The sequence below is a fragment of the Chiloscyllium plagiosum genome, unplaced genomic scaffold (assembly GCF_037043375.1).
Source record: "Chiloscyllium plagiosum isolate Xiang-an unplaced genomic scaffold, Cpla_swu_hap1 HiC_scaffold_14, whole genome shotgun sequence".
Classification (NCBI taxonomy): domain Eukaryota; kingdom Metazoa; phylum Chordata; class Chondrichthyes; order Orectolobiformes; family Hemiscylliidae; genus Chiloscyllium; species Chiloscyllium plagiosum.
Genome location: NW_028270152.1, coordinates 75,017,743 through 75,037,602, shown reverse-complemented (window position 1 = coordinate 75,037,602; position 19,860 = coordinate 75,017,743). Strand labels below are relative to the sequence as shown.

Here is a 19,860-nt window from a genome sequence, read left to right as displayed (position 1 = left end):
CACCACACTCTCGACTATAATCTCCAGCATCCGTCATCCTCACTTTCTCCTACCAATCACTGACCACCCAATCATTGTTCCCTGACACTTTTATAATCAGTCAATTCACTGTATTGCTGACGTCCTCATCTCCCTGACTCTCCCATCACAACACTCCTCTGTCAGAGCACATTGACTCCCTCCCCCCATCACTGTGACCCCTGACCTGATACCCTGATCCTTGCCCATCACTCTGATCCCTCCCCTCTTATTAGGTCCCTGGTCACTCAGACCACTCCCATTCCCCCCCACTCCCATTCCCATTGACCTTCCTGCACAGTGGTCCTCCAGATCCATACTGATTTCCCTAATCCCCACATTGACCGTGCTAATCTCCAAACTGACTCCCTCGATCCCATTGTTCACCCCTCTGACTCAAACGTGATCCCCCAATCTCACTGACACCCTCCAGACTCAAATATGCTATTCCCCTCATCCTGTCTTCCGTTCAACTAACACACACAGTCATAGAGAGGTACAGCACGGAAACCGATCCTTTGGTCAAACCTATCCATGTCATCCAGATATCCTAAATTAATCTAGTCCCATTTGCCAACACTTGGCCCATATCCCTCTAAAGCCTTCCCATTCATGTACCCATCCAGATGACGTTTTAAATGTTGTAATTGTACCAGCCTCTGCCACTTTCTCTGGCAGCTCATCCCATACATGCACCATCCACTGCATGAAAAAGTTGCCCCTTAGGTCCCTTTTAAATCTTTCCTCCCTCACCCTAAGTCTATGCCCTCTAGTTCTGGACTCCTCCACCCCAGGGGAAAAAAACCTTGTCTATTTACCGTATTTAAGCCCCTCATGGTTTCCCCTCTCACTCCTCAGTTCCCCGAAACAAGTGGACTTTCTGTTTGAATTTTTCCTTCTTGGTTCTTTGTAAAATCAGGGTGAGCTTGGTTGCATTCTGTTCAGTCTATTATGTTGGAGAGAATTGGATTCTTTGAACCTACTCATCAGAACAAAAGGCCATTCAACCCTTTTAACCTGCTGTGTCATTGGCTGATCCACTTCAACACCATTTTCCTGTACCATCCCTATATCCTTTGAGTATTTTGAAATGTATACATCCCAACCTTCGACATACTAAATGATTGAGCCTCCACAGCCCTTTAAGATCGAGAATTCCAGCTGATTTTGGTGTGCCTTTCATATTGAACTGAGGCAATCAATCCTTGTCCTACGATTTTTCTCTTGCTAATTTTCCAGTGGGCTAAATCTTGAATTTTATTCTTGAATTTACCTCGCTTTCACTTGCTGTCTTATGTTTTCAGTTCTGTTCAGGCCAGCTATCCTTTGGGTAGATATTAGGTTCTCATTGCCCCCTCACTGTAAGTGGTCAAGCAAGTGTTGGTCTTTGAAATGACTTCCTTGTATCTGCTATTAACATTACTATCTTCCTCGAGTAGATGCGAAGCTCACGCTGAGTGCTAGGTAATGGGAGTACAAAATACTGAATCTGTTTCCTTGTATAAATTTGTTTCTGCACAGATTTACAAATTGGAGAGACACTAATGTGGAAAATGACGTCTAAGGGCACCAGCACATCCTACTCCAGGAGAAGTTATCGGCTGGCCTCTGACACAGAAAAACCAAAGGTCACAGGTATGTTCAATGTTGAGGGTTGAAACAGCCTTAGTGATCCTAATTACAATGTGTGCGAATATCCTATATCTACTTCTTTTGATATTCTGCGAAAGAAATATACCTTGTTTGGGAAAAGTTTAAAAGCAACATGAAAGGTTGGCAATTCGAACAACTGGATGACAATTGTATCCTGTGAAAATGCTTGGATGGGAAAGATGTTTTGTCTCCTTTGGATGATTGGAGTTTGATTGACTTGATGGAATTCCCTACTAGTGTCAGCCCATTGATATCCCTTATTAACTCAAATCAATGTGTTTGAGTTTCAGCACTTCGAAACCTAATTGGTGGCAGCGCCTGACTCAGTATTAATGCTCTCATTCTGTGTGCAAACGTCATGCAAGTCTCGGTACTCAAGTGTAGTCTGAAGTTGTCTTTAATGGCTGTCTCATGGTAGGTGTGCAGTCTGTAGTGATGGTCGGACTTCACCGTTTGTGGTCCATCACCAGGTTGCAGTTGGGAATGTTTGCAATTAACCAGGCGGTCCGCCATCCAGAGGTGGGTTGGTAATCAGTTTGCAGTATTCCACTGAGACTGCTTGATTTTAGGCAAGTGTGTGGGTTTTCCTTGTGTAGCAGTGACAAAAAGAGTGCTTGATTCGTTGTCAGTTAGTGATGTTCTTCTTTTACAAAGGATATTTTCTGTATGGACATCAGGATTTCAATGTGCCAGCATAGCAAGTCACTCGAGCTCTCTGTGTCACACAAGTAATCTTCATGGTTTCTTGGAACTAGGCATTCTCTTGTTTGTGTGGCAGTTCCTGAACCTGTTCATCAGCAGTATTCTGTTGTTCAGTAAAGTGTTGTTCAGGTATGAAAGTGTTGTTCAAGGTGATTGAAATGGTCGGTAGTGTGTTGGTTGTGCTTTCTCAGATGGTACCTGCCAGTTCTTTTGAGATTCATCTTATCTTGACCTTTGTCCGGTGTTCTGGATGTATTAATGATAAGTTAATGTACAGTCACAAGTATTGGGTCGTGGAAGATTGTTTAGCAACAGACCTGGACATTAGGTTCCTCTTTGGCCTTTGAGTTGTATGGGTACAAGGCAGAAATGACTGTCTTGGAAGTAATTGTTTGAAGATTCCACTGATTGAAATAGGTTTCCAGAGAACATAGACCTTAATTGAGTGTTTTTATCAGTTTTCTGAAGTTCTTCAACCTGGAAAGCTTGGGCATGTCATCAATACATGTGAACAGCTGTGACTTTGTGTGAGGAAGGTCACTGGTATATATGTTGAAGAGAAGTGATGCAAGGACTAATCTCTGCAAGAGCCCATTATTGGTTACACACAGGCAAATGACTTGATCACCAGTGTTTGCATGGTTGATTACTACCATGAAGTTGATCAGTTCTGAATAAGAATCACACTGGACTTGAAATGTTAACTGTGTTTTTCTCTTTGCACAGATGATGTCAAACCTACTGAGTTTCTGCAGCATTTTCTGTGACTTGTAGTTGATCAGTTGTAGGATTTTCACACAGTGGTTGATTTTAGAAAGTTTCAGCATCATATCTGTGTGTTATACTGTATCATATAGACAGGAAAAGTCAACAAATGTGCTTCTGGCCCTTTTGAAAGCCAAGTTCAATATGTGAGGTCAATGTTAGTCATTACTTGGAGGAACAGTGAAACATAAGATAAAACAGCATTATTACTGATTCTAGGCTACTAGTATCCTGGGTTGTGTTAGTGTCTCCATTTCTTTTGGCTTAACTGTGAAGTCAATCTCCTCGGCAGTTTCCCACCATCTTTTGTGGAGTCCTCCATCAAAGAACTTGAAGCGTATTGTTGCAATATCAGAACCTTTATCCCCTTGTATTTGTTCACTTTCCAGAGTTGAGCATGAGGTAAAAGATTTTATAAAGTGTCCTGGGAACAAATCCGATGGATGCCAACATTATTGTACTGAGGGAGAGTGACATTGTGGCAAATGCAATTTTGAATGAGACCATGTCTTTTAAATTAAACTGAGGCCACATCTGCCCTTACAGATGAATGTAAAAGATCTCACGGTACTATTTGATAAAGAGCAGGGATCTTTCGCTAGTGTTCTGGGCAGTAATTATCTTTTGATTATCATCTGTAAAAAAAAAAAAATTCCCTTCTATCCCTGATGTGTTTGTGGGATCTTTGTGAAAATGTTATTTGTATTTCCTACATTATAGCAGTGATTGTACTCAAAAGTACTTCATTGGCTGGAGAGCAGTTCGCAATGTTTGAAGTTGTGAAGGACCTTACATTTTTCATCAACATTTTGACTTGCGAGGATTCCACTGTTAGGGGTGATGGTTTTCTTCCTTCACTGTGAACAGCATCAGTGTCTGATTCTAGATCTGTGTGATTGTTCATAGGTGGAGCTGGGATTTGAGTCACACTGTGTAGTATTTGATTGAATCGTCATTTTCCATTCTCACTCCCACTCCACCATTAAGTGAGATTACAATTACACTTGAGGAAGCTTCCTGTTACCAGATATTGCTCAGTCTTAATTAGAGTTAGATTGTGTTGAGAATGCTGTCTTGTTCTATGTCGTGTGACTCTGTCCTGCATCTAATATGAACTGTATGTTGAATACATAGAGTAGTTGGATTGCTTTTAGTTGAGGGATGAGGTTCAACAGTGAGTAGTATCTGAGCAGTCGGTGTAACTGGGCATAAATTTTTTTCTTAAGCAAATGGACGTCAGCTATTTTTGTTAAATGCAATGAACTTGTATCTCCTGTTTTGTCTGTTGTGTGCCTAAGCATTCAGGCTGAAACTGCTATACCTCGAACTTGGAGAAGCAGCAGACAGTGAGGATAATGCAAATTGAGTGCTATAGCTATGCTGGCATAATGGGCAGACAAGTGGTAAATGAAATTTAATTGAAATGCAAGGTGATATATTTGGCAGAAAGGAGAAGCAATATAGATTTAAAGGCACATCTGGGGATTGAGGGATGTAGAGTGCAAATGGACAGATCTTTGAAGAAGGTGGGACATATTTAGGATGTGCCTAGTATTTGGGTTCTGGGATTCTGGACTTCATCATTAATAGCGATATTGAGTCCAAAAACAGAGCAATTATGCTGACAAACTCTGAACCTCTCGTACACCTATATCTAGAAAGTAGGTAGTTTTGGTCGCCACACTTTGGGAAGGTGGTGAGTGTCCTTTAGAGGATAGAGGAAATTTCCCAAGATGGTTTCAGTGATGTGGAATTTAATCTGCAATGTTAGATTGGAGAAGTTAGTGTTATTGTTCTTGGAGCAAAGGAGATTGTGGAGGCATTTTGTTCAAGGTGTTCAATATTATGACCAGTCTGGACAAGGTAGGCAATGAGAAAACTGTTCCCATTTGCTGATAATGCAAGGACAAGGCAGATTGAAGGTGTTTGGGCAAGAGATGAAGGATGATGTGAGGAAGTAGTTTTTCTGCAGCGATTGTTGCTTATGACGAAGGCAAGCACTTGAAGGTTGTAAACTTCCTGGAGTAAGGGTAATAGGGTACAGAGATGGGACTGACTGGATTGCTGTACAGAGAGCTAGAACAAACTTGATGCGCTGAAAGCCTCTTTGTATGCTGTAATGATTCTATGGCTAAGCAATTCACACGATACCTTAAGGAATTTCCATTCTATGTGATTACAGTGGCAAATGAGTATTTGTGAAGTGCAATCAAACGTCATGTTTATGATCCAAGTCCTGCTGAAGCATTGGCATTCATATTAGGGCATTCAATTACTTAGAAATGTTAATACTTGTCTCTAAGCATCTCAGGATTTTAAGAGGTAGCTGAGCACATTGCAGATGCCCTGAATTCAATGTCCTGTCGGTTCAGAGACTGTTCTTTGAGTTGAAAAATTGCTTGTGCTTTCTTAAATAGCAACTGCTATTTAAGAAAGATGAAAGGCAAAAACCTAAGGGAATTAGAGAGCATTTAGTCTAATATCTCTTGTTGAGAAATTTCTAAAGTCTATGATTAATCATAGTATGTTTAAACTTCTTGAAAATTTTTAGTTGATCAGAGAGAGCCCGAATTTACAAAAGATACTGCATGCTAGATGGACATGATCGCATTTTTGGATGAGGTGACTAAAGTAGTGGTCAGGGAAATGTATTTGGATATTATTTAATAAAGTCCTTCATAAGACACTGCTAGCTAAAGTTGAAGCATTTTGGAATTGAAGGCAAATGATTGACCTGGCTAGGAAAGTGGCTGAGCATAAAGAGACAGAGAGTAGGCACAAGGCAAATACAGCCCTGCACAGATGTGGTGCCCAGAACTGCTCACAATAATCCAAGTATAGTCCAACAAGAATTTTGTCTATCTGTTCCATGACTTCTAACCCCTTGTATTCTAATCCTTTAGATATAAAGTCACCATTCCATTAATCATTTATTCAGTTTGCCCATTCATGTAAGCTGTTACTTTTCACTTCATCCCTTGTTGTTTGGTTCTTTATACATACACACTACCTCCCTTGGAGTTGTGTGATTCCCTTTCAATCTCATCACGGGTAAGTAATGATGGCAGAGGATGGTCGTAAAGATGAGTTCAGAACTGATGCAAGACATCATTCTCTTTATGGTAGAGAAGGACGCAGATTTAATCCATGCTGACCCTCTGTAGAGCAACCTAGTTCATCTCAGGTCCCGAACTTTCCCTTTGTAGCCTTGTAAGTTTAATTCTCTTAAGAGGCCATTCTGTTTCTTTTTGAAATCATTGATTGAAGTAACTTCCACCACCCTTGTCGGTGATTTGTTCCAGGTCATTACCACATGCTTTGCTTTTAAAAAATAAAGTTCTTCTTTTTACTTGACCATAGATCTCTTACCCAAAACCTTAAATCTGTTTCCCTCACTCCTTGTGCCATCTACCAATGGGAACAGCTGTGCTAACCTAAACTTTTTTCATAATCTTGTTGACGTCCTCGTGAGGCGCTTCTTCACATAGTGAATTATACTTGAAATATTATTCAGGAAAAGAAGCAAGGAAAAACTTTAGGGGTCATTTAAGCAGCATTTGAAAACTATGGCAGTGGATCGTAAGTTGGGAAGGATGATTCTGCTTTCTTCCATCAACACTCATCTTTGCCAATATCCTGAGAGCTGTGTGGCGAAGAATCACCAAGCTTAAAGAGGGTTACGGAGGGAAGAATGCACCCTGTTCCTTTTGTGGTTTACTTGCTGTTTGTGCACCACTGCAAAACTGAGCAGTGGAAATATACTGTCATGAAGCATTTAAATGATGGCAGTAGTTGTCAAATCAGTTTGTGTTCTGACTAGGTCAGTTATCTAATACATTTGTGGAGTGAAGACATTTTCTTACAGCTGAACAGAAGCTCGTGCTATGGAGGGTTTTATAGCTCCATTTTCCTCTTTTAGGTTGAAGGCACTGCCCTGTGTGATACTGATCCACGTTAGACCATGTTACTGGTGTGTGCTGCCAGTACTTATGGACTATAAACATATAAACACCTTGATCAGATGTGTAACTCATTAAAATATACATCAAGGTAGATACAATAAAACTATTTACTTTAATAGCAGAATCAATAAATGAGGGCATAGTTAGCAAATTAGACAGGGCGCTTAGGAGAGAAATCAAGAAGCAGTTTTCACACAGTTGGTCATTGAAATCTGAAACTTTCTTCACTCCAGAGTTTTAGCCTTCATAAATAGGCCATTTGCCCCATCAAGTCTGCTGCATCATTCAGTGATAATTCTCAGCTTTGCTTTTCTGTCTTTTGCTCATAATCCTTAAATATTCTAGATATATCTCAACTTTGAATATACTTAATGACCCTGTATCTACAGCCTTTGTGGTAAATAAATCCATAAATTCACTAAGGTAGTAGGTAAAAAAAATCCTCATCTGTCTTAACCGAACAACCTTTTACTCAGATTATTTCCTGTGATCCTAAACTGTCCCACGAGGGGAAACCACCTTTCCTCATCTACCCTGTCAAGCACCCTAAGAATCTATGTGGCAACATCTCATTCTTCTAAACTCCATTGAATACAGGTCCAACTGACTCAACCCCTCCTCATATGAAAACGCCTTCATATTAGAGATCAACCTCGTGAAGCTTTTGTGGACTGCCTTCAATGCCAGTATGTATTTCATTGGATAAGGGACCAAAACTGTTCACAGTATTCACATTGTGGTCCAACTAGTGCCTTGTATTTTTTTTCATCAAAACTTCCCAATATGTATATTTCAGTCCCTTTGAAACCAAGGCTATATTTGCCTTTCTTATTACCTACTGAACTCATACGCTAGCTTTTTATGATTTATACACATCCCACATTTCTGTATGCTGTATCTTTCTACAGTCTTTCTTTATTTAAAAAATGTTTAGCTCCTGTGTTCTTTCTGTCATAGTGTGCAACCTCATGTTTTCTTACATTATATTCCATCTGCCATTGACTACTGAATTGACTTAAGCTGGAGTGAGGACTGCAGATGCTGGAGATCAGAGTCAAGATTAGAGTGGTGCTGGAAAAGCACAGCAGGTCAGACAGCATCTGAGGAGCAGGAAAATTGATGTTTTGGGCAAAAGCCCTTCATCAGACCTCATTCAGACCTCATTCGTGATGAAGGGCTTTTGCCCGAAACGTCGTTTTTTTTTTTCCCTGCTGCTCTGGTGCTGCCTGACCTACTGTGCTTTTCCAGCACCACTCTAATCTAACGCTGACTTAACCTGTCTATATTCCTATGCAGATTATTTGTGACATCCTCGCCACTTGCCTTCCCATCAATTAAACTTGCCAATAGCACATTCATGTCTGTCATCCAAGTCATTAATATAATTGTGAGCCCAACCCCTACCTCTGTGGTTATAGGTTGCCAGTCTGAAAATGTCACCTTATCCCAACTTTGTCTTGTATTAGTTAGCTAATCATATATGCTAATATATTACCCAACATGGATGATGACAGCTGGATCCCTTCCCTCTTGCTCAAAGTTTCTTTCCAACCCTGAAGAGAGGTCCTTTAAAAATGAAAGCAGACAGGCAACACAGCCTTTTGGACTCGCGCTCACATCTGAAGGCAATAGCATCTATACCATTAATTATGCTGCCCCTAAAAACTGGGATTTTACTGTTGCCATCTCACACTTGAATTGCTTTCTGTACCACGATGGTGTGGTCAGCTGGCTTATTTTCAATGCAGTTCACACTCTTGGCCACAGAACTTGCAAGAACCTTGTAACTTTTGTCACTAATGCAGACAGAGGCTCCTCAAACACCACCCCATGAGTCAAGGTTCCCTTAAATTTTATTTGCTGCTGAGTGAACCTCCGAGGTGGGTGTGTGGAAATTATTTATTGGCATGCTAATTGACAGCGGCTGTGCAGCCTCGAGGCAATATTGCCCAGGGTCTCCGTATGTATACCTCCTGCAGTCACACCTTCTTGTCTCCTGTCACACAGTAAATTTAAGTTATCTAATCTAAGGGGTGTAACTGACTCCTGGACCAAAGTGTTCAGGTAACTTTCTCCCATTCTGATGTGCATTGTCTGGAGTTTAGTTAGGCTCCAGCTATTTCATTCTGATTCAATATCCTTGAACTGCATGTTCACATATATTTGCTGTGGATTACGTAGAGTCAGGCAGCCTTCATATGCTGAAAGGATTTTTGTTAGGTATCTTGGGTTATGGATCAAATTGGGTAAGCGGAGTTGAGATATGGATCAGCAGACAGGTTGGGCTTACTTCAGTTCCTCGATTCCCAACAACAGAATGTGGGGTATGGAGATTGTGAACCATCCTCCCTTTCCCAATGTTTAACTGCATTGTATAGTATAGTATCCACAAGGTTTAGTAATCAGTATTTGTCACAACCTAAGAGACTGTGTCTGATATCACTTTTTTTTTGTTGATGCAGGTTTTGTGAATGACAAACTCCTCAGCAACTACCTCCACCGTGCTTTTCCCAGCTCTGAGAGCACACAGTTGTCTGCTTCATCCAGGTAACCATGTTTATTAATGTGCATCTATCTCCTGTTACAGAACATAGATTTCATGTGCTCGGGACTTGAGTGTTTCAGCGTGGTGTTGGAGTATAGGTCAAGAATTCCAAATCCTTGCATGCCAGCATGGCAAGTACGCTCGATCTGCGATTACCCTGTTGGAGCTACAAAGTGTTTGGCCGTTCAAAAATAGCATATCTGTGATTTTCGGCAGTGGTGCATGAAGAAGACAATAGGATGGGGGGTATAAGTAATGGGAGCTGACAGGACCCAGTCAGTTGGTCAGAAAAAGTCGGAGCTGTTTTTGGCCTGCTGGTCAGTCATTTTAAGTCATTGGGTTATTCAGGAATAGATAAAGAAGCACCATGCAGCTAAAGTGTTGCCATTAGCTGTCTCACTGCAGTTGGGGCTCAGATAAGAACTGCAGCTGGGTTACTGGGCCTTGGGGAAGTCCTGAGAAATGATCAATTAACTGGAATTGAAAGGAAGCTGTCTGGTAGAGAGCTAGCAGTTGGGCAAGGAGAGGCTTATGAACAGCAGCAGCTTTATGAAGCTATAAGTTAGGTTAAAAAGCTGCAGTTATGCTGGTAATTTGACACTTGTGAGCAGTCTCAAGAATCCTGGGAACCCTGTCTTGGAAGAAGCGATTCAACTACCAGCATATGAGCAATCGTTAAGGCATTCCAAGTCAGAGCAGGTTTGAGGAGGTTCAGAGGGCTAGATCTTTGAAGGCGAAGATTTGAAAGAGGCAAAGTTCCAATGACCCATAGTCAGTAATCCAGAGTTTGTGAAACTATGTGGGGTTACCAACACTGGTTGTTCATATTCTCAAAGACATCAGCAGAAGTGACATCGATGGAAGCTGGCTGCATAGCACAACTGGGTGAAACCAGATAAAAGAGAACACAAACATTTGTAGAAAGGTCAAAAGTGAGATAAAGTAGTGAAGGAACATAAACAGCACAGACCACGTAAACCAAATGATTCATTGTGAGACTGACTTAGAGGGAATGGCACTGTCTCTGCTAATAAGCCTGAACAAATCCTTTCCCTGCCAGTCGCTCTTGCACGATCAAAATCCACAGTGCGCCACATTTCAATCCAAGTCTAATTAGTAAAATTAAGACCATTAATCAATCTCAATGCCTGCAACTGACTAGTCTCAGCTGAGGCTAACTTTGATTTATAATTGGCGCCCGAGTGAGCATCGTCTCAACAGGTTGGAGCACCGATCACACAGAATGTAGGTTGTTCGGATATTTATGTCACTGCACTGACTTTGAAGTGGTCTTTTTTGATTTGAAGGATCAGGTTTTTGATGCAGGGAAGATCAGGTGGTACCCAAGCATGAGCTATGATTGGTTTGCTGTGATCCTGGTCATATGGAGGGTACAGCTGGCTATGTTTTAATGGGTGGCTGGTTCTGCCTGCCATTGTTGGGAACTGATTTACTTCTGCTTTGATTGGCCACCTGGAAATTGACGCTACTTCTGGAATCATCCCAACTATTTTGAGAGGATTGGCAACCTTGCTGCTGACAAATCCATGGGATTTGTCTTAACTCCGGGCAGCACGGTGATACAGTGGTTAGCACTGCTGCCTCACAGCGCCAGAAACCCGGGTTCAATTCCAACCTCAGGCAACTGTCTGTGTGGAGTTTGTACATTCTCCCCATGTCTGTGTGGGTTTCCTCCGGGTGCTGCGGTTTTCTCCCACAGTTCAAAAATGTGCAGGTCAGGTGAATTCGCCACTAATTGCCCTTAGTGTTAGGTGAAGGGGTAAATGTAGGGGAATGGGTCTGGTGGCTTGCTGTTCGGAGGGTCGGTGTAGACTTGTTGGGCCGAAGGACCTGTTTCCACGCTGTAAGTAATCTAATCTAAATCTATATCTAAAGCTATCTGATGTGTTCTTTGAGGCGAGATGTTGAACCATATTTACCTCCTATTAATGCTGGATGTTAAAGTATAAATTGTGTTCATATTGTGTATTATATTGCTTTTCCAGTTTTGTGCAGTAATGTTTAATGTGACATTGTTGACTTCCTCACTGAACTGGTAAGTTTGTTCACAGTTGTTTCGTTACCATTCTAGGTAACATCATCAGTGTGCCTCCAGTGAAAAGTGTTGGTGTTCTGTCCCGCTTACTATTTATGTGTCTGGGTCTGCTGGGGTTGGGGTGGTGTCATTTCTGGTTTTGTTGCTGGTTCTATTTTTGGTAGTTGGTATTTAGGGAAGAATGTGAGGACTGCAGATGCTGGAGATCAGAGCTGAAAATGTGTTGCTGGAAAAGCGCAGCAGGTCATGCAGCATCCAAGGAACAGGAGGATCAACGTTTCGGGCATAAGCTCTTCTTCAGGAATCAGGGTCCGACTCCACGTTTGTTCAGAGTCCTGGTTTGAGTGTCAGGCTTCCAGGAATTTCCGTGCATGTCTCTGTTTATCTTGTTCTAGGATGGATACATTGTCCAAGTCGAATTAGTATCCTTCATTGTTTGTGTGTAATGATACAAGTGATAATTAGTCATGTCTCTTGGTGGCTAGTTGGTGTTCTTATACTCTCTGATGGCTAATTTCCTTCCTGTTTGCCCTATATAGTGCTTTGGGCAATCTTTACATGGTATTTTACAAATAACGTTTTGGTTCTGTTGGTTGTGGGTAGGAGATCCTTTACACTTGTTAGTAGCTGTTGTAGTGTGTTTTTTGGTTTATGGGCTACCATGATACCTAGTGGTTGGAGTAGTCTGGTGGTCATTTCTGGTACGTCCTTAATATATGGCAGTGTGGCCAGTGTGTCCGGACATGTTATGTCTTTCTGTTGTGTGGTTGGACTATGCTTTTTGGGTAATGTTTTTGTTTTTTGAGATGACTTTAACAAACCTGTAGAGTTAGACCCCATATACCAACCACTAAGAAACAAAACTGGAAATGATGCCACCCACCTCAGCAAACCGGGACACACAAATAGTAAGCAAGACAACACTAACACTTGATCGGAGGCGCACTGATGATGTTACCTAGAATGGTGACAAAACGTCTGCAACCAAATTGCCAGCTCAGTGAGCAAGTCAACAATCATATCCACAACCTGAGCTACAAATCTTCTTGAACACTTTGGAAGTTTAACATGTTTGTTCAAAATTTTATTCTTTTAATAAATCCATGGGAATTCAAACTTTGCCTACTTTATACAAAATAGATTACTGATTCTTGTCTGGATTGTAACATATGATTGTTAGGGATCATAACAGAAGTTACTGACGGTTGAAGGGAGTGTAAATGTCCTCTGAGCTGGCTATTATGCTCCACCATATTCTATTTTTACTGTTGGGATCAGGAGGGCTGATCAGAGTGTAAATTCTGGAGTGCTGTTGGTCTTTAAAATGAAGACTTAGTGCATTCATGCTAGTAATCATAGGTATTTAGGCATAAAATTGAGCACTGATAAGAATGTTTCTTTAGTACACCAGATTTCTGGCACATTTTTTCTGTCAAACTAATAAAACAGTGAAACAATTAACTAAGATAAGCTGGACTGGTAATGACAATGCAAAAATACAGCCAAGTCTTAGATGTTCAAAGCCATATGATATGGTGTATTAACTGGCCACCTTGTCTCTGTACTGGAGATGGGGACAATTGGTCAGGGTTCTTGTGCATGTTTACATAGAACATTACAGTGTAGTACAGGCCCTTCGCCCCATGATGTTGCGTCGACCTGTGGAACCAATCTGAAGCCAATCTATCCTATACTATTCCATTTTCATCCATATGTTTATTCAGTGACCACTTAAATGCCCTTTAAAGTTGACAAGTCTACTACTGTTACAGGCAGGGCATTCCATACTCCTACTCTGAGTAACGAAACTATCTCTGACATCTGTCCTAAATCTATCATCCCACAATTTAAAGCTATGTTCCCTCGTGCTAGCCATCACCATCCGAGGAAAAAGACTCTCACTGTCCACCCTATCTAACCCTCTGATTATCTTGTATGTCTCGATTAAGTCACCTCTCAACCTCCTTCTCTTTAACAAAATAGCCTCAAGGCCTTTCTTCATAAGACCTTCCCTCTATACCAGGCAACATCCTAGTACCTTTTCCAAAGCTTCCACATTCTTCCTATAATGCAGTGACCAGAACTGTACGCAATATTCCCAAGTGCAGCCGCACCAGAGTTTTGTACAGCTGCAGCATGACCTCGTGGCTCCAAAACTCAATCCCTCTACCAATAAAAGCTGACAAACCGTGTGTCTTCCTAACATCCCTATTGACTTGGGTGGCAACTTTGAGGGAATCTATGTACATGGACACCGAGATCTATCTGCTCATCTACATTACCAAGAATCTTACCATTTGCCTAGTACTCTGCATTTCTGTTGCAACTTCCAAACTGACCTTGCAAGAGAGTGTACTTATGGATAGCAGGTAAAAACACAAATAGCTTTGTTAACTTGCACATGAAGTATCGTCACTTGAACAACATGCAGGCAAGTGCTTGACACCTGCGAACTGTAACCAGCAAAAGGATGTGATTTTAATGAGTTCAGCCAGCTACACCTCATAGAATATGAGTTCCCTGATTGGCATTGTTCATTTGGTCCAGTCAGGGAGCCCTAGCTGACAGATAAACAGTGGTGTGTCAGAGATTTTGACGTTCTGGGTGCTAACTCAGACGGGTGCCAGAGTCAAAAACTTTGCGTGTGTAAATAAAGGGTGTGTTGATGATGGGATACTGACCTCTGTGGAAGTGTTTCAGTGGTGAATGGCGTAAAGCACGTCCCTGAAGAAACTTACTCACAACAGTTGCTTTTGAGTTGGGGTTAGCATTTCTGGCATCATGCTATTATTTGGGAAGTTTGACTCGTTCCCTGCCGCTGAAGTTTGGGCCCTGATTGCAGATAAAATGCGTTGTTTTTCATTTGCCCAGAAAAAAAAGAGTAATTCCCTTGACAGCTGTGGATCTGCAGCCTTTTCTGTTATTTGGAGCCTAGCTTTCTCTGAGGCACAGGATACTCAAACTTCTCGAGTTGACAAATTTAGTTAAGGAATATTGCTACCTCAAGCTTCCTTTAATTCTGAGATGCTATCATTTTTATTTGACAATTCGGGAGCCAAGGTAATCTGTATCGGGAGTTTTGACTAGGTTAAGATGACTGGCAGAGGCATGTGACTTTGGTTTATCCCTTAAAGAGTTGCTTTGAGACCAGCTGATGTGTGGGATTAATGATGTAACCATGCCAAAACACCCCAGCAAGCTCTCCAAGAAGAAGAATCACCCTATGTCCTTGGAGTCAGAGAGGGAGGACTTCATGAATATAAGTTCCCTGGTTGGAGCTGTTAACCTGGACCAATCAGGGAGCCCTGGTTGACAGATAAAAATGGTGAGTGTCCGATTCTGACACTCCAGGTGCTGACTCTGACAAGGCTGTGCCAGATTCACAGACTTTCCATGTATAAAGGGTGGCTTGGTGATGGCATAGTGGTCTCTATGGAGTTAGTTCAGAGGAGAATGCAAACACAGGCTCTCTCCAGGGAATAAAAATTAATTACGGCCTAAGTAGAGGGAGACCGATTACAGGTCAGCATGGCGAAGAACCCTGATTTCAAGTAGCTTGGAGCATTTGGTTTGAGCATGTCATCAGTGTGGCATGAAACAAATGTGAAGCCAACATGCCCTGAATCTACTCCAATGTTATTGTGCAAGCAACCTGTTCCTGTATGTATGATATGAAAAGCATCGGGTGACAATGTACAAGATTTGATTACTCATTGTAGTTGAGCATTTTGTGATTTCCTGAGCTTAATTGTACATCCATGTGTGTTTGGAAGCTTGGAGAGTGCTGGATGAAAGGCAAGGTATAATAGCACGTCCCCCACAATCGCCTTTCTCTCTCTCTATATATCTCTATGTAGCTCCCTCTGAACGTTGCATGATATAACAGGCACTAATAATAGCCTGACAGTGCAACTGGATGACACAGCTCAGTTTACAGTTCTGGTAGTGCAGACGTGTTCCAGAAAGATCATGTTTTCATTCCTTCGCTTATTTTAACTGTGCAGTCAAATTGAAGTTGACCTTTAACAGAGGCTGAAATGTGATTCTAGATGGTAAGTAAAAATCAAGAGATAAGCTAAACAAATAAATGTGTTCAATAGATGACTTTTTGGTATTGTTTGCAGTTACAGAGTTGACTAAGAAATCTTCTGTAATGTCTACATGCAAAAATAACACCAGTACCATTCAGTTGCTTTTTTTTTTCTGTTTTCCAGTGAGTTATTTTCTCTTTTTGTTTTATCTTATTTTCTTTGGGTCTTGTCTCTGTTTTTATCTCTGACAGTGCTTGCTGACATATGGCTTTTCATCAGGCAAACCTTTGCTTTATAAAGCTTTCACCTTCTTTTCAAATCCCTCCATAGCCTTGCCTCATTTTCACCTTTCTTTACTTTTACAACCCTCTGAGATCTCTGCACTTCTTCCAACATGGTCTCTAGCACCTCCCAAATTTTAATTTGCAGCATTAATTGTCTGGGCCTAGAAACTTTAGAATTCCAGCACATCTCTTCCCCAGATCTAACTTGTTTTACTCTTTAAAGATGCTCCTTTGATGCAGCTCTGCTAATGTTTGGATTTCAGTACGGCTGATAACACTTACTAAAGACTGATTTACTATGGCCTCCGAAGGGGAGAGGGTGGGGGCTTTTGTCGTTTGCCAAATGTTCTCCGCCCTTTCAGAAACCCAGGAGCAGCGAGGTGAAAACTGGCAGACATGTACTAGGTTGCAGGTGCATGCTGGCACTGTCTGAGAGGGATTGCAATATCGTAAAGAGGGCATAGATGGCCTGGGAATATTGGACACAACATAAGCTTCAGAGAAAGTGAGGATATAGAGTTTAGAATTAGTTATAGGAGGGAATAAGAAACTCGAAGTAGTGTCAGGGTTGGGTATTGTGTTAGATTAGGGCTGGGAGCACAGCCTGCATAGTATGGACTCAGTGGTTGAAAAATGTGGTGCTGGAAAAACACAGCAGGCCAGGTAGCATCCGAGGAGCAGGAGAATCAACGTTTCGGGCATAAGCCCTTCTTCAGGGTAGTGAAGTTGTTTGGTGCGTGTCCCCCAGACATGTTCCCTGAAATACTCTGCGAGTGGTCGAGGTCTCCAGCATCTGCAGTCCTCACTTTCTCCTAGTTGGACTCAATGGTGTCCAGTGAAAGCAGTGAGAGGGTGTGTGGGGCAGTGGAGTCTGGAGGAGGATGTGTGCTATTTAAATCAATCTATCAGTCGGTATAAAATATAAATTTGGAAAGCTATGCACTGGAGTTAGTTCTTGGGCTACCCATTTTAATTCATTTTATGCACTGGATAAAGGACAGTGGGTCAGGCTGCATCTGAGGAGCAAGAGAGTTCACATTTCGATATAAACTCTTCATCAGGAATAGAAGGGGAGGCTGCAAGATGAGAGAGTGAAATAAGAAGAGAGTGGGGATAGGGCTGGGGTGGGAGGTAGCTGGGAAGGCGATAGGCTGATGCAGGTTGGGGGTGATTATGATAGGTCAGTGGGGAGGGTGCAACGGATAGGTGGGAAGGAAGGTGGACAGGTCAAGAGGGCAGTGCAGAGTTGAATGGTTGGATCTGGGATGAGGTGGGGGCAGAGGAGATTTGGAAACTAGTGAAGTCACGTTGATGCCATGTGGTTGAAGGGTTCCAAGGTGGAAGATGAGGCATTCTTCCTCCAGTTGTGGGGTGGCTTGGATTTTGCAGTGGAGGAGGCCCAGGGCTTGCATGTCCTTGGTGGAGCGGGGAGAGGAGTAATTGACGTGGTCAGCCACAGGGTATTGGAGTTGTTTGGTGCGTGTCCCCCAGACATGTTCCCTGAAACACTCCGCGAGTTGGCGTTCCATCTCCCCATTTGATGCATGTGATCTATCACATTCAAACCCCACCTGCATTCATCTATCGCCTTCCCAGCTACCTCCCACCCCAGCTCCACCATCACTCTCCTATTTACCTCTCAGCCCCCTCACCCTCCCACATTCCTGATGAAGGGCTTATAGCCAAAATGTCGACTCTCCTGCTCCTCGGGCAATAATGACTATCATGTCAACAACAAAATTTAGTTTTGTGGGGTTTGATTGATTTGCACTTTATGGTCATTGGTTATTCTTTGTGCATATCAAATTTGAGCAGACCAGACATAGTAATGAATTAGTGTGTTCAAGTGTGAACTTTGAATGAAAGAGCTTTGTACCTGGCAGTCAGTGTAAGCATTGGGATCTCTTCCCGGCCCTTTTCTTCCCATTATTCCATTGAACAGCTTCTAAACTCCTGTCCCTCATCCCATTTTATCCTACTGATAAAAGATTCCAGCTTTTCAACTAGCCTTGAATGTTTATGTCTGTTTTGTCATGTTTTTCAGAGGGATTATGGCTTAGCACCATAAATATGTAGCATTAAAAAATGACTGCAGATATAATGATTGATGTTCCCTATTCCACTGCTGTTTAATTTTGCTGTGTTCATCACATTGTCTTTCACTAGGTAATGATTGTCCTCTTTAGTAGTACAATTGAGCTGTACTTAAATAGGTACAGAGTAACCAGTGATTATATCCACTAGATTCTGTGTGTCCGAATGCTATGTTGTAGAATTGGAACTAAGCACTATTATACAGTCATAGCGTCACAGAGATATATAGCATGAACAGACCTTTCGGTCCAACTCATCTTTGTGGACCAGATATCCTAAACAAATCTGGTCCCATTTGCCAGCACTTGCCCATATCATTCTAAACCCTTCCTATTCATATACTCATCCAGATGCCTTTTAAATGTTGTAATTGTATCAGCGTCCACCACTTCCTCTGGCAGCTTATTCCATACACGCACCACCCTCTGCATGAAAAAGTTGCCCCTTTTCCCCCTATAAATCTTTCCCCTCTGACCTTAAACCTATGCTGTCTACTTTTGGACTTTTGTTTCCCCCAACCCCTATTCTCTCTCTTATTATAGTTTTCTCCTTTAAATGTATTTGTAGAATTGGGATACTCCTACTGCATTTATACTCCTCGGGATTCAGTTGATCTCTGATGCCTATACCTGACATATGCTTCCTTCTTATTCTTAACCAATTTTTCTTGTCATCCAGCGTTCCCTACACCTATCAGAAACCCTTCACCCTAATGGGAACATACTGTCTCTGGACTCTTGTTATCTCATTTTTGAAGGCTTCTCATTTTCCAGCTGTCCCTTGACTTACGAACATCCACCCCCAACCAACGTTTGAAAGTTTTTATGTAATGCCATCAAAAATTGGCCTTCATCCAATTTAAAACTTTAACTTTTAGTTCTATCAATCCTTTTCCATCATTATTTAAAACTAATAGAATATTGGTCACTGGCCCCAAAATGCACCCCCACTGACACTACTTCAGTCACTTGTCTTGCCTTATTGTCCAAGTGTAGCTAGGTTTGGCAGCTTCTGTCGTACGTAGATCCACAGACTGCATAAGGATATATTCTTGTACATACTTAATAAATTCCTCTCCACTCAAGCCCTTACAATCCCAGTCTATGTTTGTTAAGTTAAAATCCCTTACCATAACCACCCTTTTATTCTTATAGATAACTGAGATTTCCTTACAAATTTGTTTTTCAATTTCCTGCTGACTATTGGGGGGGGTCTGTAATACAATCCCAATCAGGTGATCATCCCTTTCTTCTTTCTCAGTTCCACCCAAATAACATTCCTGGACATATTCCCAGGAAAATCCTCCCTAATATAGCCGTAATGTTATCCCTCATCAAAAATGTCACTCCCCCACTTTCTTTCCTTCCTATCATATTTATACCCTGGAACATTAAGCTGCCAGTCCTGTCCATCTCTGAGCCACATCTCTGTAATTGCTATGATATCCCTTGTTCCCAATCAACCCCTGAGTTCATCTGTCTTTCCTGTTAGGCCTCTTGCATTGAAGTAAATGTAGTTTAATTTATCAGTCTACCTCATTCTCTGCTTTGATCCTGCCTGCCCTTATTGTTTAACTTGCTCTCAGACTGATCTCTTTCCTCGCTATGTCCGTGGGTCGTTTATTTTGCCTGTCCATTTGAAAGCTCTTCTGTCTACCAATGGCATGGCTCCTTTCCTCTGGGCTGTTGTACTATTCTAAGTGCCTGTAAATTTGTCGTGAACCAATAAATAATTCGCCATCTGTACTGAA

At 41.8% G+C, this 19,860-nt stretch overlaps 1 protein-coding gene across 3 annotated transcripts in view; it reads left to right on the top strand.

The window, feature by feature from the left end:
- The window catches only part of rnf123 (ring finger protein 123), a 390,439-nt gene that overhangs the window by 720 nt on the left and 369,859 nt on the right, over positions 1-19,860 (top strand). For all 3 annotated transcript variants that reach the window (XM_087994538.1, XM_087994539.1, XM_087994537.1), the window contains exons 2-3: positions 1,540-1,653; positions 9,563-9,647. In XM_087994538.1, the coding sequence (XP_087850664.1) occupies positions 1,563-1,653; positions 9,563-9,647 (176 nt within the window). In that variant the 5' untranslated portion in view covers positions 1,540-1,562. The remainder of the gene's footprint in view (positions 1-1,539; positions 1,654-9,562; positions 9,648-19,860) is intronic.